Genomic DNA, 27,714 nt, shown 5'->3' with positions numbered 1-27,714 from the left:
CCTGATGGAATCTGCAATTTAAAGAAAAATAAACTTCTTGTTTTTGATATTAATAAAGCTGCAGAGCATTACTCCAATTCTACCTGCAGCTGACTCACTTAATGTATTCCCCCTCATCTCAGCAACAGCAGCCGGTGGCAGTTTACTGCAGAACTGCTGGCAGGTTTTTGCTACAAATTAAAAGCTTGTATCTTTGGCAAAAATGCTGTAACACAAAAATCAGAAAGACCTGTAAAATCCCAAAGCAATAAAGAGTTTGTGACTTTCTGCTGCGGCTTTTATCTTTTCTATACCCTGTAGCTTTAAAGCATCTATGTGGACATTTCCCTGTGGGGGAATGTCTACATCACAGCATAACCCATGCAGATGCTCAGTTTCTGAATCTGCATCTGCAGCTCCATCGCCTATTGTCATGAAAAAATACATAGGGTGAGAATGAATAAAAGAATACATGAATTCTTTGCTTTTGTTTCAATGCAGGATCTATTTGCATTTGTTTGACTTTAAATACGAAAAATACAGGTTGTTCTCTAAATGGTTTGTGTTTAGACACACAGATTTTTCCTAGAATGTCACAGTTGCATCCACATTTCTATTTTTCTTTCGTCTCTCTTTTCTTTTTTAATTGCATCATCCATTGCATAGTGTTAAATGCAATAGATAATAAGGATGTTTAAGCAGTGGTATTCTTCATGTTGAACATTTCACTCACCTGGAAGTTTATTTTTGAGAGATTTCAGAGACATATTCACATTTAGTGTAAGCCCTGTTTCTCAACTTACTGGTGTTGATGTGATCATGACCAAAGGTAAGTGCAGCAGGAAAACCTAACATTAAAATGCTGTCACAAATAGCTTGGTGCTTTTAAGACCTACCTCTAGCTGGCTACAACTTGCTGAAGTGCCCTTAGGCAAACTTTAACTTTAAATTTGGAGATGAGGCTCTTTAAAACCTTGCAGTGCAATTGGGGCAACTCAGGCTGCTCTGCAATATGGCGACGTAACTACCGGTAAATATGCTAGTTTACACATTTCCTTTTTACCAGCTCTCTTAACTTGACCAGGTCTGCAGTGCAGCAAGAAGGTTTTCATCAATGTTGTCCCTTTTTTCTTTCTGTAGACAGCTGAGACTGCATTAGCTTTGTGTGCAAACAGCTTGATTTTTATTTTATTTTGCATCATATTTTAATAATGTTTTTTTGCACTCTTTTCTCCTTTTATGCATTAAATAATGCACACAATAATCCTTCCCAAAACTCCAGTGGTCTTACCATTGGCACAAAATTTCTGTTTGTTGGTCGTTTTGACTCTTCATTGGTTCTGAGACTAAAAAGAAGAGCTCTTCCACCCCAGGTTGTGTGGTCCAAACCAGAGTTTTGCTTTACTTCAGATAGATTCCCTTTCTATTGGCAGATATGAAAGTTCCTCTGAAATTTAGTGAAGCCAATTTCTTTTTAAGTACTTGATGTTTGTAGGCAGTTTGGACCACTTTCAGAGGAATAGGGAGTGAAAGTAAAGCACATTTTGGGGCATTTCCCAGTCGATCAAACTAAACCACCTGGATTTATTCTAGTGTTAAAAATACCCCCAAGGGAAGAGTTCCTCCGGGATTCCACCAACTGTTGATCCCTGCCACCAAACTACCAATCTACGCCTTGGAGGATGACCTAAGGCTCTTAACAAAGCCAGGTACTTCTCAAGGGATCATCACCATGGCGATAACAGACAATAGGCCCGGTGAAGCAACCCCAGCTCATCTTTTAGCAAAACTCTTAAAAACCATGAGTCACCACTGTTACGCCCTAAACCACACAAAAGCATACAGACTTGCAGACATGTGAGTGTGCAGCAGATGTGCAGTCAGACTGCAGAAGAGGGTTGAGTGAGTCTGAGTTAATTGTGTCTTGATAGGGCTTTAAACATACATACCCCATTAGTCTGCTATGTGACGCTTCTGTTGCATTCCTGAAAGGGCGTTTCAGCAAGGCACATTTTCTGTCCTTTCTTTGTTGAGAAAATAAAACCTTGGCAGCAACAATTTGATTACACAGAGAGGTTATCCTTAATTACAGCCGCAAGAGCAGATGACAGGTGAGTATTTTGTTTAAATGACTTTAGAAAGTTTCTCTTTTGGGTGGTTGCAGAGAAATCCTGAATATTTTGTTAGAAGAGACTCAAAAGAATCTGATTTTCTATGATTTGGGGAAGTGCAGTCTTGTCTAGAGTGTGTCCTGTCTCAATAGCTGAAACCTGTTTTACCTTTATCTCAATCATGATATGTCTTTCAAAATGCAAAGGAATTGAATTTAAAAGAAAAATAAATAAGGCTTAAACTTAGTACTGTTTGCATAACTCTTATTTTCTTAAAGTTTCTCTGCAGCTTCTTCAGATTTAGACACTTTTTTGGCTCTACACTCCAAACCCCAAACAGCTGCTCCCGCAGGAAACACAACACTGACCCCAAACAACTGTCAGCCGCCTGCTGGCTAATCTTATTTTCCCGCCAAGCGCGTACAGCCGGGAAGAGCAAGCTTATTGACAAACTGAGTGGTATGAGCAGAGGAATAGTGCAATCTGTGCATGCCTCTGACTTCTAACATAAAGTATTAGTATCAAACTCTGACCTTTTAGACAAATCTTCATCCCTTAAATCACTCATCACCTTTCTGGCTTAAAACTGTTTACAATTTTGGAGGATCTTTCATTTTAAAACAGAATCAAGCCTAGGGCTGAGAAAACACAATCAGTAAACCCTATTAAGAAGGGAAGAAAACGATATTAGATTTAAACAGAAAAAAAAACATTAACTCTGTTCTATTTATAGTATTCCTTGTAGTATTTAAAATTCAAATATTTGGTTTCTTTGTTTTTGAAAAGATCCTTAAATGACCCAAAACCACATTGCACATCCATAGAGGCCAGCCTGCCGAATCATCCACAACAAAAAGTTCCACCAAATGAGGTGGAGTGGGGATTTTTATGCATTTTTACCACAAGGACAGCTGTTCACAGCTGGGGGATAAACAAGAACCACATATGCCAAGTCATTCACTCCTGGGAAGGGATGCAAAGATTAGTGAAGCGTGGAACTGTGAGGGTGCAGTTTCAAAAACAAGTTTAATTTCATGGAGGTCAGTGAATAAAGGTTAACTTTAGCAACTATTGTGAAAAAAGAAGAAAAAGGAAGCGAAAAGAGCAAGTGCAGGACAAAAGGAGAAGATCTGAAGTGTCAGAGGCTCCGCAACTGAAAGGTTTTATCAGCAAAACTTTGTCATTGCTGACCTCATCTCAGAACTACAGCTCCTTCACTGACACACATCCACCCACGCATCTTAACAAAACCAGACCTGTGTTTTACATATTTTAGTTTCCAAGGAAACAAAAGGAATGCCAGCTACTAAGCTGACAGACTTAAAAAATGGAAGGTGGTGTTTTATCCAACTTGTCTCAGATGGTTACTGACGGGGCAAAGGATTATAGACAAAGCAGTCATTTATTCTCAAGGAAACATGCATGCACACACTCATCCGTGTAAAATGCATTCTGCCTCTTTAACATCACTGCACTTCTCCTTCCATAATGCCTCTTGCTCTCTTGCTGTGTGTCATGTTAGGGCAATGTAAACATAATTCTGTCTCATCCTTGAGGAGAAATTGTTATTTTCGTGTTCCTTTCTACGATTCCCCACCATTTTCATTTTCCAAAACACTACAACACAAAGACAAGACAACGCACAGTTTTTACAAACACACAAGCAAGTCTAAGGTGCATGGCGATGAATGTGAGTGGACGTGTTTTGGTGCTCTTAGGAGGATTTCTATTTTTCCTGCAGACTTGAGAATGTGATCACATCAGTTAGAGTTCGATTCTGCAATGATATCATGACTTATGGCAGGAAGACATCTGAAGGTAGAGACTGAAGCAGTAATGTGAGCTGAACTGTAAACCTTGGTAAACGCAGACAAAAACAACAATTCTTCACTTTGAGTGTCAAATTTCAATAAATTTGGCTCCTTAAGATCCCTGTTTTCCCTCTTTTTTTTTCTTTTTTTTTTTTTAAGTAAGCTGCCCTTTCCTCTCAGAGAACTGGTGTGTCCAACTGGACGGTTTGAAAAGCAAAAAAATGGACAGAATACTGTAAGAAAGCTATTTTGGCCTCTTCCAAGACAAAGAATAATGGTGTGATGCTGTACTGTAGATCCAGTGGTTGTATCCTCTTGATGTTCTCTTAGTCATGATTGGTGTGGAAAAAAGTACTCCCTTTTTGACCCCAGAGCAATCATTTTTCAGACCCCAAACTCATGGGTGTTGTCCAAAGCTTAGTGCCAATCCTTCACTCAGGGTCTCTTCACATAACTGTCCCTTGTTGAAGTTGAAAGTCTCACTTTTTCGGGTCACTGTAAGGGTTTTTCAGGAGGTAGCTGTACTGGTCATAGTGCTCTAGCATGTACTTAGGTGCATACATATGCTCTTTTGAGTCTGCAGGGGGGTACTCCTGCATGGAGCCATCAAACCAACCCCCTGTCTTGATTAGATTCCGGATGTAATCAAGGTCACGCTTGTCTTCGTAGTCCCCCCACCGAGGAAAGTCGCCGTTCTGTGCTGACACCAGCTTAAAATAGATCCCTTCAGGTTTGAAGCACCAAGAGCAATGCCAACCAGCATAGTGGAAGGGACTGCCAACAGACCACTGAACCAGGATGTGGCCCGTGTCATTCTCATACTTCCTGAAACCAGGCATGGTGTAGTAATCACGTCGACGCAATTTGATGCCATCACCTTCGTAGACTTGGCGGAGCATTCCCACAGTGCAGCCTGATATCACCTCTAAAGACCCAAATTGCTTCCAAAAAAAGCCATACAACGACTGCACATGAAGAGGAAAGAAAAAAAAAAATCAAAATTACAAACTGTTTGACATCAACAACATTCAACAACATTTAACCAGAAGACGGACTGCTGGTACCTTGCGCATGTGGATGGCAAAAGGTTCCGTCCAACCATCAAACAGCTTGAGGAAGAGGAGGCCCTCGTGTGCTGGGATTTCATCTGCGTCATTGATGATGAAGACATCGTCTGGTCTTAAACCTACCACCCTGGACATGCCGTTTCTTGTCAGAAAAGTACGCAAGTAGTCATCAGCAATCCAACCATCCTGCCGCCCCCCGTCTGGAAAATGGTCAAGGAACACGTAGAGGATCTTGTGACGTATGTAGTTGTATGTACCATTAAGGAGAAGGCGCAGGAAACTAGAGGGATGACAAGAGCAAAATTACCAACGTGTACAAAAACATGCTTCAACACCTTCCATTGTTGTTTTATTTGGGCATTGTTGTATTAATATTGGCTACCAATTGGATTTTATTCTTAACCCTTTTTCTATTTTTGTGTGTCTACTTTCATGTTTTATGCGTGTTTTTCATGCTTTGCTGCCAAATAGAAGTCAAAAGAGCAATAAATAAAAAAGGACATTCATATTTAATGTTAGTCGTTGATATTAGGGCTTCCTTTCTGTTGTTTAATGTTCTTCAACATCAATCTTTGCTTCAGTGATGATAAAGAAGCAGATTTAGGCATTGATGCATTGTGTTGGGATTTTTGACGCTCTTGCAATAGAAAAAAAACAGGAAAGGAAGCATGTCAAACTGGTTTTTATGACCTGATAAGGCTCTGTTTGTAATGTGACATCATGACCCCAAAAATGTCATGTTTATATGCTATCTAAATGATATGAACTGCTTCCCTTCTGTTTATTAAAGTTCTTGATATGTTTATTGCAATTGTTATTATTTGTTTTAGTTACAACTTCCAACCACAGCCTTGAATTCCCCACCACATTTTAGGCTTGATGGTCATGTTTCCTCTTACCCCCATCATTTTTGATATGATATCAGAATGAGCACAAGTAAATTGTGGAAGCTTTGTATTCAGCTGCAACCTTGGATAGAATAAATGTGTTATAGAAGTCAGAAATCTCCTAATCAAGTTCCTTATAAAAACATAAAAGAAACCCCCATTACCTCTGCCATCACAATTCTTCACAGTCTATCTACTGCTCTGATAAGCCGTATTTGTGTTTTTACCAAGTGAAATGTGTAAATTACAGATTAGTTTTACTTTCGCCTTGTCAGTCCATAGGTTTTCCAGTAGTCACTACCTTTGTCACTATGGAGCAATAAACTCCAACTTAATTTGTTTTTAAAAAGACTTACAACTTTTTGATTTTTTAATGGGAAAAATGCATTCAATCAGAACAAAAAAGCCCATTTTATTTGAAGGTGCCTTTCTGGCACTCAAGAACACTGCAACATTTAAAAACAACAATAAAAGCATAATACACACAAGTGCAACAACCTCAGAGAGGTTAAAAGGAGAAATTGCTGTTTTGTTTGGGGATTGAAAGGAAGTTTAAACAGTTATGACTTGAATGAGGATGTGAAAAAGAGTGAGAAAGGTCAGGGAAGCACGAGGAGCTGAGCAGCTGATGGCTCACGGTGGCGAGGCGAGACGTGGGACGAACAAGTGAATTGAGGGAAACAGTCGAACAAAACAGGATGGAGTGGAGATGCAGAAGAGATCTGAGGGATATGGAGGAGGGAGGTTGTTAGCAGTTTGAAAGAAGGTAAAAGGGTTTGGAAATGGGTACGGAGTTGAAGTGGGAGCCAGTGGAGCTGCTGGAGAACTAGGGTGACTTTAGTAAATGGAGGGGTAGGGGTGACATGAGCAGCTAAACTCTGGGTTTCTACTGGCAATCCATCAATGGTATAACCTGCATTATGCCTTATTCACATGCACAAACACAGGGGTAGACCCAAACAAGTGCAGCGGGTTGTCCGGGCCCATGGAGGGTCGTAAACAGATGTGGCAGCATCTTAAAGGGGGTGCAGGTGTGTCTTGCAGTTCTCTTGTTGGTGTCGTGCAGCCTCATAAGGGACATCATAAAAATGGGACATACCACTGTTGTGTTTGTGGTAAGGGTATGGGGAATTATTTTAAGGATAGTGTAAGTTATACGCAGTTATGATGCTCTCATACGGTGCCCGTATGCCACATTCTAGTCATTAGTGAGGTGCGCGCACTGACTCCATACTGACTGCGTCCAAATGCGGCACGCATGGGATGTGCAGGTGACACATAAGTGCCATAAGATGTCCACAAAGACTACACTGTTTAATTTTATCATTTCTAACAGTCAGGCTATAGGCAAAAAGCCCACTTATCACTCATCAAGCCTTTTCCAACTGTAGGAAACAGACATGCACTAGTAGAAAAGGAAAAAAAGGAGTCCCTATGTAAACAATGTTTAGCATGTTCTTGAATGTGTGCCAATTACTCTGTGAAACAGAAAAGAAAAAGAGGAAAAAATGACGTTTGATCTTACCTAAGAGGCCGTTTCTCCCCATAGGCAGTGAAGTTGGATTCACATATAAGGAACAGGTCGACAGCCTGATGAAGCTCGTGAAAGCGTGCATGCAGCAGGTCAAACTCATGGTTCACATTGATAGCATTAATCACCCTCCGCGGGGTCTCTCTGGGAGTTAGTCGCTCCTTGGTTGGCAGGTTGGAGTGGTACACCATAGTTGGAACCCCGCAGTAAGGTCCATGCCATCCTGGCCGACAAACACACTTGACAAGCCGCTTCCCCCCACTCCGAGCTCGCATCTTAGTCTTTGGAGACATGGAGGGCCGCTCCTTGAGCTGCAGAGGTTTCCGCTGCGCAGCAGCCCCCTCAGCAGCCATATTCGATTCAGCCCCAACCATTTTGATGGCATCATCCTTCTGGGAGGCCATCTCTGTCCCCTGTTTGAAGCAAAGGGCTCCAGCTTTGGTGCTGACAAAGTAAGACGTTTTGTCATCCTGGAGCCTGTGAGTGCGAGTGTGAAGGTCCCCCATGGATTTTAAGGGGCCCCACTGTTGGTTGTCCAGGAACACTGCTATGTGTGCCCTTCCTAAATGTGCTTTTGGATGTTCTCGCTCAAAATGTTTGGCATGGTAGACTTCCGCTTCCCCCTAGGAAAAAACATATAATGAATAAATACAGTGACTGTCAACAAGACTGTCTGTGATGCATTGTTATGTGCTGAAAACAGGAGGGGGGGATGAACTGGAGCTGGGTAAATATTTTAAACAAAAAAAGTAATATTAACTGCAAATAAAATTCAGCCTCCTGAAGAAAATCAATAATTACGAAATAAAGATAAAGGGAACATAGAGCTGGGCGATATGGCCAAAAAAATAAAATCCCGGATTTTTTTTCATTCCAAATTTGATTTTAAATTTTAATCGATTTTTTTCCTCCCTGCTTTTACTGTCCTTAACAAAGATTACAAATGAAGAAATATATTTAACATATTGGCTTTAACAGAAAGTTCAACTGTAAAAATGTCTGTAGAACAATGTAGCAGATGTTTTGTGAGCTACAGCTAGCTTGAGCATCTCAAAGAGAAACACTACACGCACTTAGAGCTGTGACGGTGTCGAATTTTTGATCACCGTGGTGATGAACCACCAGGGGGCGCAGTTAACCCTTGTGCTATCTTAGATGACCCCACCCTTACTTTGAGGTGTTCTCCCTACCATGACAAAGGTGGATAAAGGTGGAAAGATTTCATGTAATCCATGGACACCAGTGAAGATCACAAATCATTGAAGAAACAAGGTTCAGAGCACTGTCTAGTGGGTCTAGATGACCCAACTCCCAACGTTAAAGTGCCTAGGATAGCACAAGGGTTAACCGCAGCCCCCCCCCCAAAAAAAACAAAAAAAGAACAAAACAAACACAAAATCCCCAGACGGCCGCATCGGAAATAAATACAATTACAACGTACTATTCTTTATTAACAAATAACAGTAACAACTAAGACACCCATGAAGAACGCGGGGCAGGAGGCTCCGCCTTTGTTTATACAGACACGTAACTTTGCGCTGCACAAAATAGTTCCCAAACAAACCATGTAATGATATTCATCGAAATCTAACAGTGCGCGTTCATGTTTGGAGTTACGGAGGAGAACAGTTTAACCCCCCCCCCAACGCAAAATCCTCCGGCGGGCACGCACTCAAGACTGCCCGCAGCTTGTAATGGAAATGATTACAATGGAAATTAATAATTACAACGCAGTAAATTTGTCGTATTTCCTCGCGAGACGGAAATGAGGATTAGGATGTATGCTTCTAAAAGCGCGCGCCTGCGTTTGAGTAAAGGGAGCCACGTGCAGCGCAGAGGCAGTGAGAGCGGGCGCCGACGACAGACAGTGACAGGCGCGGTGGGAGAGAAGGAGAGAAGAGTCTGAAAGAAAGAAGGAAAGTCTGAACACAGGACTAGCTGAAAAAGTAAATTATCAGCAAAGATGAATGCGTTTAATGTGTTTACTATAGTTCCAATCACGCACCATATGCAAAACGTAAAAAAGTGCAGTGATGCGGTTATCGTCCCAGCCCTACATGCACTCGGCAGAGCATCTTTGGTAGCAACAGCCTTGAAACACAGATTGTGCTGCATGTGGTTTGATGCTCCAAGTTTGAAGTCACATTTAGCATTTAGCATTGTAGCATCAATGTGTAACGACACCACTGTCTCCAAATCAACACTTTGATTAAACTTTCTGTAGCTAATGTAAGTACAACATGTTTATTCTCCAGTTCTTTCTGGATCCTGTTAAAAATCCTCACATATTCCGCTGCTTCATCGAGTAAGCCCTGGCTGCAGCCTGCAGAATGGGTCAACATAGTGGAATGCTGGAACGCAGAGGAATGTGAACACGCTGTGGAATGTTAACCCCGCCCACATTGAGCCCGTCTGCTGTGGAATGTTAACCCCGCCCACGCTGAGCCTGTGCATTTGATTCACCTTTGTCACAGCAGTTGTGATTGCAGGAAAGGGGAAGAATCAGTGGAGCACATTTTGTGTCATTGTGAATTGTATGAGGAAGAAAGAGAACAGATGGGAAGAAAATTTGAATGGTGCAATTTTTTTTATGTCACTCAAAAAAATGATTCAAGTCCCTCTTTCATGTAACACAATAAAATTATGTTTGTTTTATTTAAAAATATTTATTTTAAAATATTGTATCTACATTTAATTGACCTAACACAAAATGTATTAATAGTTTACCCTATAACTCCAGTAATCCAAAATAATTGAGTTCAAGTAAGGGGCATGCTGTTGAATGCTATTTTCCTGTTTCTCTTTATGCTTTTTGCCATCTCACGGCTACAATTTCTCACCTATTTTAACTATTGAACTTTTAAAATGTTCAACTCCTTCATCTAATGTAATGCCTGGTATGACTATTAGTCCTTCAAATCCTTCGACTTTTCAAAAGTGAAAACTTTAGTTCGTTTTTTCCACGTAAAAAAACGAAACTGTGGCATGAAATCGTTTCAACTCGGCTTCTCCCAATAAGACGATACACGAAGAGCGTCATTTATAGAAATAAGGAATCTATTTATTTTTACCGGCGGCCTTCCGGAGTGTTAGCTCAGTGGCTTAGATAGCGGGTTTATAATACAGAGGTTCGGAGTTCAAATCTGGCTTTAGACTTCTGTTGCATGATCTTTTTCCTTTGCCTTTCTTGATAAAATTGAGTTCGACTAACTCGATTATATTTCGTTACATGGAAGAATTTTCTTTGAGGTGGGGCTACTCATATTTATTGGATGGAAATCCTGCCCCAGAACAATTAAATTGAGTTCATCCAATGAGTTATTTTTTTGAGTCTGTGAGGCCAGACAGAATTTATTAACTCCCTAATACATGCACATGGAAACTTGTAAAAGGCATAAGAAGACAGGAATCACTGTATAAATTCTCTAATTCAATTAAAAAAAAATTTTATTCAGCGCAATGAAAAACAATACAAAGGGGATGATGAATACAAAGAATGCATTAGGAAAATACTAAACTTTAACAAAACAGACTAAACTAAACTGTTATTCCTGCCCTTAGACCCCCCCCCCCCCTTCACGGTAAGGAAAAACTCCTTAAAAACCGGTAGGTGGCAATATTGCACATGGAAACTTGTAAAACCAATGAAGAAGACAGGCTAAATGTGGGCGGGGTTAACATTCCACAGCGTGTGCACATTCCTCAGCGTTCCAGAATTCCACTATGCTGTGCAGTTCTGCAGGCTGCAGCCAGGGGGTAGTTGGCTTCATCCGTTTAAACTGAAGACAAACACAGAGGCCGCTATTCGCGACACATGCGCTAGTGTTTTTTTTTCTCAGCCTCGCTTTTCTTTGCTTTCTGCTGTTTTCACATCTGCACTTTGCAAGAGACCGGCGGACTGACTTTACTCCGAACAACAAAAGCGCAAGAGAGCAGAAAGCTGGGAAAATAAAATCTAAATTCTTCCAAAAATGAAATTACCAAAACAACAAATTCAAATTTATCGATTATTCACTCAGCCCTAAAGGTATGTTGTACATATTCAGGACACAAAGAGAGGAAGTTAAAGTCTGAATTTGTTATTTTTTGTTCCAGCTGAATTCCTTTAAAATTCCACACGTATTAAAAAGAACAAAGACACATTAAATGAATGTTTCTGTAAAATTTGTAGCAGCTGGATTTTATGCCTTGATAGCTTAATAGAACTTATCAATGATCAAATGCAACCTAGAGAATTGATTTGCAGTTAATATTGGAAAAAGAACAGATAGGCTGCCAAGTTTACCTACAGAAATAGAGATAAAGTGTTCCCTTGTTTATTGCGGGAGTTACGTTCTAAAAATATCTTTGATAGGAAAAATTTATGAAGTAGGATGAAGTTATGCATGTTTTAAGGCTGTAAAACCTCTCACTACACACCTAATACACTTTTATTAAAAAATAAATGATTTTTTTACACATTTCTCTTGGTTAAACTCTCAAAGTTCAAATCTTTGTAAAAAAGAAGTTCAGTATTATACAATGAAAACAAAGGGCTGCTCGCGATCAAAGACACAGATTTTTTGCAAGGTAAGAAAAAAGCTTCAAAATCAAATACATTACATTTCCAAAAGAAATGTTTTTAATAGTTTTGTAATCATGAACTTACGTCTTTTGAAAGCTCTCCAAGATTGTTTTCGTCTGGTTTTTCCCAAGGATGAGGAGGGTCTGGCACCCTAAACCCCAGATGGTCCCCTACTCCAGGACCTTCTGGCCTCATGGCATCACTTATGTCCAACTCTTCATCTCTCCGGCTTCCGAGAGAACCTGCTCCTCCCCTGTGTTTGGTGTCCGAATTGTGCCGAACAGGCAGCCGAGGGTCATCGTCAGCTGAGGCGGGAATGAGTGGGGTGGCACCTGCACCCTTCTCCCTCCAGAAGAAGCCGGAGACCATGATGAAGGACTTGATGTTGGGGTAGGGAGCAGAGAGCTCACGCAGAAGGGAGACGTAATGGAGGGCCTTGTAGTAGTGAAGGAAGGAGATGACACATAGACCCACCGTGCACAGCAAGAACACTTTGTGCCGCCGCATTTTCATCCTGCAATGAAAGAGGAGATTGAATTGTGAAGAATAGCTGGGAATGTCAAATAAAAGACCCTGTCTACACCTTTTGAGAAAAAAAGACAAGAAAACAGCAGATACATCAAAAGAAATGAAACACAAAATAGAAGGCAGAAATCTATAAAGGAAATGTCCCCCTTCGTAAAGGTTTGAAGGTAAAAATGAACAATCTGAGAACTTAATGTTGCCTCTATTAGCAAGAACCTCAAATTTCTGGAAACTTTTAGAACAATATCCAGCAAATTTATCGTTATCGCGATATAAAGCTGTGCAGTACTCATATCGCAAAAGTCGGCTAAAATTGCAATAAATGCTAACTTTAAATGTGCAAAAACAATCTTATGGCAGCTTGACGTATTTAACAAATCCAATAAATCCATTTATGCATTTGACCAATCGGATGGAGCCCTTTATGTTAGATGGGGTCATTTGGAGTGTAATTTAAGTTATGTTAACTCTTATACAAATTAAACTGTTGCAGTGGAATGGAAATTATGTTTTTGGTTGTTTTGCTGTTTGTTCATGTATCGCAAGTTATATCATCATCGCAATATTGATCACTGATATTTTTTTTTTTTCTCATATCGTGCAGCCTCATATCAAACATTTTGCTGAGTTGTTGATTTTTTAGCGGCAGTTTGCTTGTGACATGTAATTAAAAAAACAAAGTTTAGATGAACTTAAAAAAAATTCTGGGAAATGTTAGGGTCATCTTTTAACTCAAAATAAGTGGTTGTGTATCCTGATGTACTACTAAATATTTGTTTGCCAAGTTGTGTAATTTTCTTGAGTAAAATTAATTAAAACTATTTTTAATCACAAAAAGAGCAAAAAATTGTCTAATTTGTTTTGTCAAATGATAAAAACATATTTATGTTACTTGTGTTAGTTCATGTGCTTATGCTGCTTGTAAAGTTAACATACAATAATAATGATGCATATATTTTTATTTAATAACCTTTAACTATTAGGGCAGTAGTAAACCAACAAAAGTGCAGCAAATTTAAGTGATTACAGTCACATGGCTTAAATAGAAAAAGGCTGTAATCAAAAATGGATGTAAAAAATATAAAGAGCTTGATGCAGATTAGACAAGAGAAAGTACATCTGAAAGTCTACCTCTGAAGACGAACTAAATGAAGCTACTGCAGTGGTTTAGTCAGAGGCTCTGACCTGAATTAGATTGAGATGCTGAGGGGCATGACCTTAAGAAGAAGGCTCATGCTTGAAAACCCTTTAAATTTGTCAAATGTACAAAACGGCCACAAAAATAAGCAGCCCAAAATTTCCCTTTCTGGATAGTTGTGAAAGAAAAGAAGAAAACAAGGAAAAAAGGCAAATGAGGATAGTGTACCACACTAATAGGACCCATCACCAAATCTTATACAAAAGCACTTACAAACAGAGTAACCGCCAGCATCGCATCGGCAAGCTTTTGCTGATACATTTAAGCCAAGACATGACTGCTGAAATTATTCCAAAGAGCTCATGACAGCGGTTGGTGCTCAGCTACTGTTGCAGGTCCCTTCACACCTTCAATGCCACCTGTCAGAAAACGGACAGGGCGAGTTTTACTAGTCTGAAAATTTGAGCAAACCAATAGCTGACGTCAAAGGTAACAGGTTTAAGAATGTGTGGCCTCGACTTGCTCAAGTGAAGTAGTGTTTATTGTTGTAGCTGTTGATCTAGTAAAACCTGTTCAACCAAGGACTGAAATAGAAGTGACAAACTAGAAAGACAGAACCTGCATTGCATTTAAAAAAGGAAAAACAACAACATCAGTGGTGCTTTTAGGACAACAGAACAAATCAGTTTTTTTGATTAGTTCCGTCAGTCACATCTTTCATACACTAGTTCTTTTAGATGTATTGAGTTGGTTGGAGGAGCTTAAAACTGCAGTTTAAACTCTACTAAATTATTCTCCAATTGGTCCACTCTTGTGAAACAGCACCCACAAAACACTTCAACCTATTTAACCCTTGTGCTATCTTAGATGACCCCACCCTTACTTTGACATGTTCTCCCTACCATGACAAAGGTGGATAAAGGTGGAAAGATTTCATGTAATCCATGGACACCAGTGAAGATCACAAATCATTGAAGAAAAAAGGTTCAGAGGACTGTCTAGTGGGTTTTGATGACCCAACTCCCAACGTTAAAGTGCCTAGGATAGCACAAAGGTTAAATTACCTTATGTGTACCTGTGAATTCATTTTGCGAAGAGTTTGGACATTATGAGTCAAAATTTGACACGTTTGATGAGTTCAGAGGAAAATGAAGAGTAAATAGACCAAGTTATGACCATAAATAGCAGCTATAATCCAACGCGTCACTATGACCTGTTCAACTACTTTGGCAAAATGCAAATGTCATCCTGCATGTTTGGAAAAAGGATGGAAAGAACGCTAAGGCGTGAGGAACAGACTGCCAATCTGAACAACAAATTATTGTGACAAAACAAACATCTGTTCATTTTTTATTATCTCCACACAAATGAACCCAGTAAGCTATGATATAGTTGTTATACCATAAACCCATAAAAGTGACATGTCAAGATCCCAATAAATATTTTCGTGGTTATGTATTTGAGCAGCAGTGTAATTATTTTCTAGGAAAGATAACTAAATGATGAACCACACCTTACAAAACTGTTTTGGCGTTTCTGATTACCAAGATCTCTGAGAAGTACATTACAAAGCTCGGCTCACACTGAGTGTGAAAGCACGCACAAACAAAAAGTCCTAAAAAACATATTTTGGCATGATAAAAGCTTTGATCCAGAACTCAGAAGAGACTCTGAGTGTTTTTAGCACCAAACACAGCCTCTGAGCAGCCTCACCCAACAAGCACCGAGGGGGAATAACACAAAGACAAAATAAAAGACAGCCTTGGGTGAAACAGAGAGACGAATGTCCAAGAGACCGTCATTATGTCAGGCAAAAAGAATGTCCTCAGTGGAGATCCTGAACTCTCAGCTGGAGAACATCTTCACCGACAGAAATAAAGAAAAGTTTGTTCCTGTAAATCAGAAATGTCAGTTTTTATTTTCAATTAAGACTAAGAAATTTCTAAAAATTTAAAATGAAACACTCAAGCAATAAAATTCACCCACAGCCACTTGAAAACTGAACTCTTGTTACGTACTGCTGATCAGTTTCCTGCCTTCCTTCTGCTTTCTGTTCACACTCCGCTGACTTTCTCATGGCTGGAAGTTTGTTGTGACACACATACTTTTATTTTATTTTTATTTTTTAACTTAGTCTCGAGACAATAAAAAGGTCGCCTTTCAGCTGCTTGTTGTCATGCCCTCCTAAACGTGCCAAGTTTAAATGCAGATATTGAACAAGTGTGTGCATACTTTGCAGAGTTCAGCAAAGGCTCCAGCTGTTACTGTTAACACCCCCCTGCGGTAAAGACATCAAACCTCCTGCTTCATCTCTTCTGCTGAAGCCAAAACACATTTAAACATGAAATAAAATAACTTAACTTAACTCAACTCATGCATGTCTTGACAAAAATGGCGCTTTTTGTTGCATTTCGATGTCGGGACAAGTTAGGACAAGTTTGTCACAACAAAACAAAGGAATACCTCAAATGTAAAACAGGCTTTAATGTTCAGAGACAAATGGCGACAGTTACATTTGCCACTTCCAAACAAGTTACAGTCAGCCTTGGCCGTCTGCCAGCACACAGCGAGGCTGAGAGTTAAAAAGTCACCCTGACTCGTCACGTTCATTCCAACCATCCCTGTGTTAGTTTTTACTTTTCTTCAAATCAAACAGCGTCTGAGCCTTCAACTGTGAAAAGTGCACGAACAAAAACAGCGCTTTCTTCTAGTTTATTCATTGATTCCATTAATAAACAGTGTACTATTTGCACTTAGGGAGAAGCCTACAAAGATATATTTGCTCAACTTTACAAAATCCTTACAGAAATCCTTCTCAATAGCGTAGAATGCAAAGTGTGCAAATGAAAGAAAGTCTTAATAACTGTTTGCGAGATGGAAAACTGTATTGATGTATTTTTATGTATAGGTGCCATTCACACATCCAACCATCCATTTTCTAAAACTGCTTAATCCCATTCGGGGTCACAGGGTTGCAGAAGCCTAGCCCAGCCACCTTCAAGGAAGGGTGAGGTAGAACCTGGATGATTTACCAGTCTGTCCAAGGGTCACATAACCCCACACAGTCACACCTGGGAACAATTTTTGGTCAATAATTGACTACCATCCAAACTGGACAACAGTCTTCTCTAAAAGGCTGGGATGATTAATAAAAGTGAAAACCACATGCTGCATATTCTTTTTTTGAAGTGGTCCAAGCACAATTATAGATCCCCCACACTCCAAATACAAACCTGAAAACAGTGCGAACTTATTTGTATCATAATAAAATTAATTAATTCCTAAATTAATTTTGTTACATTCAAGAAAACCTAAAGAACTCTGTATCAGGCCTTGGCCTTAGTTAGCTAAGGGTTGCTTAAGAATAAGAATAATCTTGTAGACTCGACTTCAAGTGAAGAATGCCGATAGTTTGGTTTGGTTTCACACACAATGCTCTCAAAAAAAAAAAAAAGTCCAAACCGCCTCAAAGAAAATCATGCAGTTCCAAAATCTGGGGGTGAGGGTCCAAAGTGATTTCTTGACTAACATTTAAAAAAAGAAGCACAAAGGTGTAAATCTGTTAGATCCACTTATCCTCTGATTATAAAGCTGTAAAAAGTGCCTGCATCTTGTCATTCCAGCATATCTACCCTCTTATCTTTTCAACAGTTTTGTGAGTCTTGCCTCCTCTGTCTTGTGATTTGAGGTTTGTTTCTTGGATGCTTGCAGCACTTGCATCATTTACTCCCTTACCCTCCCTTTCTATCTGTACTCTGGTTCACCCTCAAGTGAACCGAGATTGTTGCCCTCAGGGGGTCAGGGTTAGCTTGTATCATCTGCAGGTGAACCTTTACATCTGCCAAAGGAAACTGTTTTACAGGAATCAACCCCTGGGGAATGTCAAACCTGTCAGTGTGCATGAGCTCTAAAACACCAACAGCCACAGTCATCCCTTGCATTTTTTTAAACAGACAAATTCTTTAGGAAAAGGAAGTACGAGGTTGTTTCCAAAAGCTTCACTCTTATAAATTTACAGGTCACTGGATTGATGAACCGGGGGGGGATTCCAGAAAGCAGGTTATGCTAGCTCCCACGGTAAGTTTGAGGCTAAGGAAGTTGATAACCTCAGCTTTCGGTTCCAGAAATGGAGGTATGTTTTAGGGTAGGTCTAGTTGCCATGGCAACTCATGCTCTGAACATAACCTGGTCTGGAGCAAGTTTAGTTGAAGGTTAGTTTGTTTTCAGAGAGGTGAAGCATGATTTGAAGATGATTTAGTGGATGAAGAAGCTCAGATAATACTTTTTCCACTGTGAGAGGGTGATAAGACCACGTATGGATGTTAGAAAAATAAACTTTTTACATTGTTGATCTAACTTAATTATTTGCTTCAGTTAAGATAAATCATTTTTTTGTTTAATCAGTTTAAAAATAACACAGTTTTCAGACAGTTATTTTACTTTCACCACGCGTTTCCATGGTGACTCCGGAAATCAGCGATCCATTGAGAATGCCTTTATGTACTCGCTGTGCACGCTAACCCATATCCGGTCTTTTGGAACCGACATATCCCGAGTAAGCAAGTTCAGGCGGATTTCAGCCAGAGCTCAGGGTTAAACTCGGGGTAGTTTAAACTTGCTTCCTGGAATACCCCCCGGATGTAAGGAGGAAGCTAAGACAGTTTCAATAATGCAACCATAAGAATAGCATGGGAAAATGTGTTTGCATCCTTGAAACAGTTTCAATATCTGCATGTAAAAAGGTTTATGCAGGCTTTAGGGGGCATCTGGGGGGTTGAAGAAATAAAATAGAAAAACGCTGTATGACGTGCCTACTTCACCATTACTTACCCTTGCATGTCGTTAAAGTGTTAGCCATGACCTGCCGCCCGCAGCATGCATATAGAAAAAATTGTGCATGAACATTATTGTTCTAGGGCTTCACCGACTCCACCGTCTAGCTTTAGTATTTCCTGCAGGCCACCTGCATGACCCGTACAGGTTTCCCATAAGAAAGATTGTAGGGCAACTAAGTTTTTGTCAAAGTGTCGTTTGTCACTTGGTTAGTTCCTGTTTTTTTCCCTTGCATGTAATTTAAATGTTATTTACATGTGAAAAAACCTTTTACGCATGAAAAACTGTCCAGGTTAAATGGAAGCTACCATTTCTCACACAATTGTTTGTATTAAGCAAAGCATTTTTGGTGTCTGCCACAACTAAAGCCTAAAAGGAAGTAAATACTGCATAACTGGGGGAATCAGTCATTTAAGAAACACGCAATTGTCCAAAAAAAACCAAGCCTGTTTAATTCTGTTACACAGCACAAATCAAGCTTCCAAACTTCACGAAACAATCCAGAAGCAGCTTTCCTCCAGAGGGAAACACATCACGTTCTTCATCTAAAGATCTGCAGATGCTGCGCTTCAGAGCATGACGAGAGAAGTTTTTGTCAGGCTTTTAGGTTCTGCAGCAACAACTGACACAGCTTTTCCCATACCGTGAGCGAGTGAAGAAACTGAAACAAAAGTACAAGAGAATCAGGTGTAAAGGGTCTGAGAGGAAAGCATCGGTCTTGTGTCTAAGAAAGGTTTCTGTATGAATTTCTATTTTGAGACTTAATGTGGATTCAGACAGGGAAAACTGTTTGTTCCAGACCCAGTCCACTTAATTTGGTCCAGACCAAGCTCTGAACCTTGTATTCAGACTTCTGTCAAATGGCCTTTCCTGATTTGAACCAAAGCTAGTAAATAAAACCACATGATCAGGATCACATGGTCAGGAATAACAAAGGAACGGGGCAAAGCAACTACAGACAGAAATTATGGAAGCCCTGCGCTTTACAGTCCTTTACAGTCCTAGTTTATTCAAACTTTATATTTTGCTGACGAATTTTAAAAGCCTGTGTCAACGTCAGGCTCAACATTTTTCACTGCAAGAAGATAGCTATGGTACACTGATAAGTGTTTATGCCATATAAATGGTCATGAAAACCGTGAGAAGCAATACTGTGTATCACATTTAAAGTTGTTTTACTGAGCCTGCATTCCTCCAACCACATTTCAATGAGTTGTTGTGTCTCATCGTTGCAATGTAGTGACATTGTTTTGAGGAAATTCGGTTGAAGAACTACAAGGTAGATTTTAGGATTACGTCACAACAGCACGTGCTGCGTAACGAGACAGAAAAGCATGTAAGATGACATGAGTTATAAAACAACAATCGTTGCTTTACATTTGTCCGAAGCTCATCTGTTGCTACATTCTGACGGTGTATAGATCACATGACGACAGACTACAGTGGCCGTTTTGGTCCAGTTGTTCTGCTCTGAGGACGTATTGTATTTAGACTGAGGAATCTCAGAGCAAACCGAAGCTCAGTCTGATTGGAAACCAACCGAGACCACCTCAAAAGATGGGTTTGAGAGCTGTTCCTGGTCCCGGACCAGGAAGAAGGGTTAGGTTAATACGCGCCAACAACAACATTTACCGTATTTTCCGGACTATAAGTCGCTGCGGAGTATAAGTCGCACCAGCCCAAAAATGCATTATAAAGTAGAAAAAAACACAGATAAGTCGCACTGGACTATAAGTCGCATTTTGACGGGAAATTTATTTGACAAAATCTGAGACCAAGATATAATAACTTGCACAAACTCATATGACACAATCATAGCAGACTGTTTATCTCATAATTTCACAGTAATTCTCTCTAATACTTATTTATTCATTCCTTTCATGAAGCATCATTGGCCAACTAATACTCTGTTTTCATCCTTTATTTTTAGAAACAGTTGTCATTTTTATTGCATTTCTGAATCTATGAAATCATTGGAAAATAGAATATTGTGTTTTTAGCCTTCAAGATCTTACTGTAAAAAAAGGTTTGCTGATTCTCTGAGTCACTTAACATACTCTTAACACTTAACATACCTCATACATCAAATTTAGCCAGGAACATCATCTCTATTCCTCACAAATGAACATAACAGGAGGGTTAACAATGTATTTATTTCAATTTATTTCTAATATAAGTCGCTGCGGAGTATAAGTCGCACCTCTTGCCAAACTATGAAAAAAAGGGCGACTTATAGTCCGGAAAATACGGTAGCCTTCAAAGCACTTGAAATCTGTAAAGGCAATGCCGGAATGTGCATCTTGGCTGCATCTTGTGGGAATAACATCAGCCTACATTTTGTCTGGACACGGTTAAAAACACAAATTTGTGTGATTGTTTGTACGGCAAACAATCACGTTCTGAAGCTGCTCAGAGACACAGTTTGAGACTGAGTCCGGCAGCCAAAGAAGCCAGACGGACTGCAGCCCGAAGCTTCCTCCTGAGTGCACACCGTGACAAAGAACCCTGTCCTGCTCGCAAACACGAAACTACGAGTCCAACTGGTCTGCTCATTGACATGGGTTCTGTCTCTGAGGTCCAAAGCCTCCTCCACAGCGCCACACCGTCTATGCACAATCTGAACAAATTGTTTAAATGCATCACGATTGGATCAACATTGGAAACAACATTTCTCAATTCTAAAGAACTCTTGATCTGAATGAGTCTGATCGGGTCAGAGTATTCCGAATGGCGTGTTTACATGATGCATTTTTATTCTGATCAAGCGTTTATTTTTAATACTATAATTATATAATTAATATTATAATTTAATATATTATAATTATAATAAATATAATATATTTAATATATTATAATTACTTGTGTCCATGTCAGCACAGCTATTGATTCTACTTTGAAAAGTTAAACATCGCCACTGGAGATTTGTCTGTCTTCTTATTTCATCTCAGTTTAGAAACTCCATTGCAGTCTGCTTCTTTGTCCCCAAGCAGAAGCGTGTTGAGTTTGCACTGGTGTGTCTTTTAGATAAAAATTAGGTGCGTCAAGGTAAATAATGTGCATGCATTAAAAAAAGATTGTTTTTAAGTAAATGGATATTGTATATTGTATATGTTGTGTGTGTTCTTTGACTGTTCTTTTGATTCATTGATGCACGAAAAACTGTCCAGCACAGTGAGGCAAAAACGTATTTAGTCAGTCACCCATTGTGCAAGTTCTCCTGCTTAAAAAGATGAGAAAGTCCTGTAATTAGCTCAACTATGAGAGACAAAATGAGAAAAAAATCCAGAAAATCACATTGCCTGATTTGTAAAAAACTTATTTGCAAATTGTGGTGGAAAATACGTATTTGGTCACCTCCAAACAAGCAACATTTATCGCTCTTACAGTCCTGTAACTTCTTTTGTGAGAGGATCCTCTGTCCTCCACTCGTTACCTGTATTAATGGCACCTGTTTGAACTTGTTATCTATATAAAAGACACCTGTCTACAACTTCAAACAGTCACAATCCAAAGTCTACTATGGCCAAAATTAAAGAACTGTTTAAGGACACCAGAAACCAAATTGTTGACCTGCACCAGAATGGGAAGACTCAATCTGCAATAGATAAGCAGCTTGGTGCGAAGAAATCAACTGTGGGAGCAATTATTAAGAAATGGACGACATACAAGACAACTGACAATCTGGCAGCGCCATGTTCAGCAGGTGTTGTTGCAGCTCTGCTTGTTTATGTATTGCTTAATAGTCTAAAGTATGATGACAACTATCAAACTTTAAATGTCAATGAATACAACAGCAGTAGTAAGCCATCATATATGCGACCAAAAACGGAATTCCAACTAAACAAGCACTTTGGATTCAGGAAACTTGCCCTGGCTACTACCTTCGTCCATCTACATCACTACCGTCGTATAAAAACGCACTCTGAAATTAAATTAAAGCCGCAACAAAGCCTTGCTTTGGTCATTGCCATCTACCTTCTGCTGTCCGGTGATATCCATCAATGCCCCGGACCGGCTGCCAACTCTAACGAGACACCTTTCTCTACTGCATCATCAAACAACAGGAGCACCTACGGAAACTTTCAGGTACATTCACTGTGCACATTCTACAAAGTGAACCAACGTACTCACCCGAACCTTCTCATCCCCCCGATGAGCGCTGTGAACCGCTCTTGTCAACCGACGACCTCGACAACCTTAGAAGTTGGATGGACGAAGCCGTCACACCCCCGAAACAACAGGGAAACGCCATAGCCACATTATCCCTACAATCCAGATACCCTGAACAACATCTGGACATACCCCAGCAACCCGTTTTACCAATCTCCTGCTGCCGCAAATCTAAAACTCCACTGCTGCTTACGTCATCAGAACACGCCAACTACCTGGACTAATAAACAATCTGCGTCATCACTGGAGAAATCAAAAATGTTGAGTGGATTTCCGGATGCGCCATTCTCTTCCAAGACTAAAAAGCAACGCCTAATTTAATAATTTAATTGTTTAATTTGCAGTTGCTTTCAAACAAATCATCTTTAATATCTGAAGACATCAATGACAGACACATTGGTGTAATGTGTCTAACTGAAACCTGGCATAAACCAGAGGAATATCTGACACTAAATGAAGCCTGTCCCCCAGACTACACCTACTTTGAAAAAGCCAGAAATACTGGACGAGGAGGAGGCCTACCTGTCATATATCGCAGAAACCTTTATTTTACACCCAGTTCACCACCTTTATCGTCTACATTCGAATGCCTGTTATTCAAATGTAGAACAGAAAAAATAACAATAAAAATATTTATTTACCGACCACCCAAAATGCACCCCGGCTTTTTCACTGAACTACAAGACCTGCTGACGACAATATGCGCAACCTCACCTAGTACGCTCATACTAGGTGACTTTAACTTACATGTAGACACTCCCACAAACTAGGTGACTTTAACTTACATGTAGACACTCCCACAAACTAGGTGACTTTAACTTACATGTAGACACTCCCATAAAACTCTACTGTCGCTACTGTCTACTGTCGACTTTTTGGAACACAGCATGTAAAAGAACCCACACACTCTAAAGGACACACTCTTGACTTGGTTATCACTGACACAGCCCCTATTACCAGCAAGGAAGTCTACGACTTGGACGTGTCTGACCACAAGGTTATTTCATTGGAAGTAGCATTAGCTCACCAACATCAAAACACAAAATGGGAAATATATTTCAGGAACCTGAAAAACACTGACCATGCAGCCATACATGAGGACATACAAAAACTCTCTCTGCCATCACCACTCACCTCAGTTAATGAAACTGTTGATCACTACAATTCTAAAGACCAAGGTACGTTTCATCTTTAATTTCCTTCCTGATGGAAGGAGGTTTTCACTCAAAATCTGATGATACATGGCCCCATTCATTCTTAAAATCTTCCGAGCAGGCCCAGATGGGCCCAGCTAACGAAGGAGTGACTTTGTAAGAAGCATTTCACGAAAACTTGAGTGACCTAGCCAGTCTCCAGAACTCAACCCCATAGAAAAATCATTGGAGGGAGTTGAAAGTCCATGCTGCCCAGTGACAGCCCGAAAACATCTCTGTTTTAGAGAAGATCTACATGGAGGAATGGGCCAAAATACCAGCAAGAGTTTGTGAAAACCTTGTGATGAATAACAGAAAATGTTCAACTTTTGTTACTGCCAACAAATGGTAAATAACAAAGTATTTAGTTTAACTATTGTTATTGACCAAATACTTTTTTGCTATAGGTAACAGACCAAATACTTTTTTGCCCCACTTTAGCTATACATTCAAGGTCAGGATTAGAGTCATGGGGACACAAAAACCAAAAAATGTAATTACCGGTACATAAACAAATGACGTGTTGTGACAATACATAAAAATTTACATGGTAACAAACTGATGTGAACATTGTTCACTTTGTTTCACAGTGCCAAACTTCTTGCCACTTAAGCCAACATAAGGATAGACAAAGGAGGAGTTTTCTTCTTCCTCTTTCGGCTTCTCAGGGGTCGCCACAGCAAACAAGTCGCATGGTAAACTTGGCAATGTTTTACGCCGGATGCCCTTCCTGACGCAACCTTCTCAAACCAGGCTTGGGACCAGCACAGAGGTAGAGAAGGGAACAGGGAGCAGCCCGGAGTCGAACCCTGGTTTCACGGACGGAAGGCGCCGCAAACCAGCACGAGCTAAACCGGCTCCCAGACAAAGGAGGAGTATGGGGGTCAAATCAGGACAAGGTTAAAGTGAATGAAAAATAATTTTAAAAGTTTTAAACTTGAAAGTACATACTGTAAACTTAAAAGAAATATCAAAAATGTGAAAAATACAATTTCAAATTAAAACAAAAGACATTTTAAACTTAAAGAAAAAAATGTTAAATACATTTTAGAAGACTAAATAGAAAATAAACCAACATACTTAAAACTGTTGAAAAATAATGTTTACTTGTAACAGCTGCTGTCCTTTATAAACAGTTTCAATTCAGAATTTTTGTTTTTCGCAATGATCCTAATTTTTTGTGGGGGGGGGGGCTTTCAGCCCATCGGCTACTGGGACATGATTGGCATCGGGTTACGGTGATGTCATTTACGGTTAAAAACAGCGTCTGTTGTTTGCTACGGCTGTGTTAAACCCCCTTTGATATACTAAACCTTGGGCGAGCATTATCACTACTGTATGCCACTAGTTAACGAAAACAATTTTAAAATTTTCCATTTTTTTTAAATTTACAAAGGGTATTTTACAAATTTACAATCTGGTTTTTCATTCACTTTAAGCTGACGCACCACAGACGAGGTATGACTTCCAAATACTCAAATATTCTCGCTGCAGCACAGACAAAGAAACATCACCTAAGGAGGACATGCACACAATGCATCACAATGCAGCAGCATTGAATGTGCAGCGGTAAAACAGACAACCCAGTCCCTTGTTTGCAGTTTGCAATAAAATATTCCTGTGCACCTTCGCTAAAGAGGGCTGCTTTCTTAAGACAATTTTCCCAGCACTGATTTATTTCTTTAATTAATTAAAATTAATTTAATTAATTTTCTGTAGCATCCTCCTCTTTTGTTAAACCCACTAAGTTTCCTATTGGAAAAGATGGCAAAGTGCTACAGAAGTGTTACTTTGAGCTTGTTAACACTGCATGGAGGATTGGCATGGACTGAGCCAAGTGATATTTTTTAAAAAGTCTGGCCTAATAAGGGGACTCAACAAATCCTTTCGACAGTGACCAAAGACCATCAATACGATCTTTTCCCACAGAATGAAATTATTTTTAAGACAGGACGAGACAAAGTCCCTCTTTCTTGTTTCTCTCACAATGTCTTCTGCTTTCCCCCCAGAAACCTGCTGAACTCAAAACTGTTTGCTGCAGAGGCGAGCATTTCTATTTGTGTCATTAGTTTTGTTTGTGCACGTCAGAGTGGCGACTGCAGTGAAACTGAACCAACCGAATGCAGGCTTGACGATATCCTAGTAGGAGAGAGTCAAATGGAATCGGAAAATAAAGTGGGTTTTGTGGGTGAGTTGTGATTGTTTACTTACATTTCGCCAGAAAGACTTTTTGAAATGTGCACCTGATCGCCATTGCCTCGTGTTCAGAGCAGCTGCAATTTACGAAAGCAGACAGCTGGCTGACGGACTGGTCAGTCTGCAGGGTCAAGATGGCAGTCTACCCCATGTAGCAGACAGACAAGTCAAAGGTACTCCCTTGTCAATTCAATCAAACATCAAGGACAAAAACACAGACAGGGGATTAACTAAAGTGGGTCAAAAATAAAGCACTAAGCAGGGGGATTCATTGACACACACTCATCATCTGTCCTACTCATAATGTAGTTATGCAAACGTGGAGGCAGTAGCCTTGACAAATCTTTCATTTTGTTTTTTGTAATGTTTTGCGGCATTTGCATTAGTTCAGGCAACAACTACTGAATGCACAGAATCAATCCTGACGAGCAGGGAGAATGGCGCCTTTGTGTTCAGCATTGTGCTGTGCTATGCATAACAGGAAACTGGAGGCTGGAGAGTGTCCTCGAAAGAAGAAGCAAAGTTCTGCACAGAGGAACAGAATGACGCGGGCAGGCTTTGCATATTGAAAACAGGTTAAAGAAGAGAGACTAGAGCAACATTAGACACTTAAACAACAACAACCAGAAAAAAAAAGCCTGTGGGTAAACATAATTGTTGGGAAGGAAAAGGTTAGTACATTTAAAGCTGCAGAAAGATGAGTCAGAAAGAGAAAGTAAACAGCCTGGAGAGAAAGAATTATATAGGTAGGGAAATCAAGAGGTAGTGCTGAATTTAAAAAAAAAAAAAAAAACTATGGCTGTGGTTACAAGGAGAAGGCTGCACAGTATACAATTTCGCAAAAATTAAAAAAAGGATTCTGCATGTATACCTGAGGCACTGTTATTTGCTGATTCTAAGCCCCAGGTAATCTGATTCCTTTTATAACACAACTCAAGAGAACACGAAGAGCTGTGAGCTAAAATATAGCATTGCAATTTATAGTGGCATCATAATTACCTCATAGTAAAAGCAAGGCCGAGCATCTAGATTCAGTCTCAGCCATTAGGCAAAAGAGAAGCTATAGTTTTTCTTTTCTAATGCTACGTTCACACGCCGAGGGTGGTTTGATTGTGCTTTGAAAGTTAAACCAGTGGAACTTTGAACAAAACAGGAAAGCGCATTTGGTAGTGACAGATGGGTAGCATCCTTTTCATTTCACGGAAGGGCCAACCATTTCAAGATTGATCATGAAGGAAAAATTAATAATTGCGGTTTATGTCCGGCTGGAATTATATGACACAAAGTCTTTCATATATGGGAATAGAACTGTGAAAGAAAAATTGTGGAGCAAAATATGAGAGATTTACAACACTTCAACATTTCGAACATAGCCTCTTCCAATTGTGAGTACATGCGCTAGTAATGGGCATTCAAGAACCTGTGTTCACATACCAGGTGTGGGTTCACATACCAGTCATGTTTGTCAGCAACTACTGTGACTAAATGATTAGCATGGCACACTCAATGTTTGTATCCACTTTTTCACTGTGTCTCTTTTTCAAACCAGTTTGGTTTGTTTGCTTTGGTTTTATCTTTGCGCCAGTCTGGCTTGAAACATGGAAAGAAGAGGTAAACGGAATAACATATCCAAACAGAGTAATTAGTCTAGATACACATCTGTAAAAAACAAAGTTACTCTGTGCTTATCAGAGCACAGCACATCCCAG

General features: G+C 39.8%; 1 protein-coding gene across 5 annotated transcripts in view; it reads right to left on the bottom strand.

Annotated features, from left to right (window-relative positions):
- Positions 1-612: 612 nt before the first annotated feature.
- mgat3b (beta-1,4-mannosyl-glycoprotein 4-beta-N-acetylglucosaminyltransferase b) overlaps positions 613-27,714 on the bottom strand; it is a 79,127-nt gene continuing 52,025 nt past the window's right edge. For 3 of the 5 annotated variants that reach the window (XM_011478417.4, XM_011478412.4, XM_078944065.1), the window contains exons 2-5: positions 12,035-12,464; positions 7,381-8,009; positions 4,966-5,248; positions 613-4,866 (exon numbers count right to left, since the gene is read on the bottom strand). In XM_011478417.4, the coding sequence (XP_011476719.2) occupies positions 4,381-4,866; positions 4,966-5,248; positions 7,381-8,009; positions 12,035-12,463 (1,827 nt within the window). In that variant the 5' untranslated portion in view covers position 12,464 and the 3' untranslated portion in view covers positions 613-4,380. Of the gene's footprint in view, positions 4,867-4,965; positions 5,249-7,380; positions 8,010-12,034; positions 12,465-13,886; positions 14,033-27,714 lie in introns of all 5 variants that reach the window. The other 2 variants (XM_078944064.1, XM_011478411.4) reach the window with 1 other exon arrangement.

This window comes from Oryzias latipes, chromosome 1 (assembly GCF_053564925.1).
Source record: "Oryzias latipes strain Hd-rR chromosome 1, Olatipes_Hd-rR_3.1".
NCBI lineage: Eukaryota > Metazoa > Chordata > Actinopteri > Beloniformes > Adrianichthyidae > Oryzias > Oryzias latipes.
The sequence above is the reverse complement of the archived record's forward strand: the minus strand, read 5'-3'. Positions and strand labels throughout refer to the sequence as shown.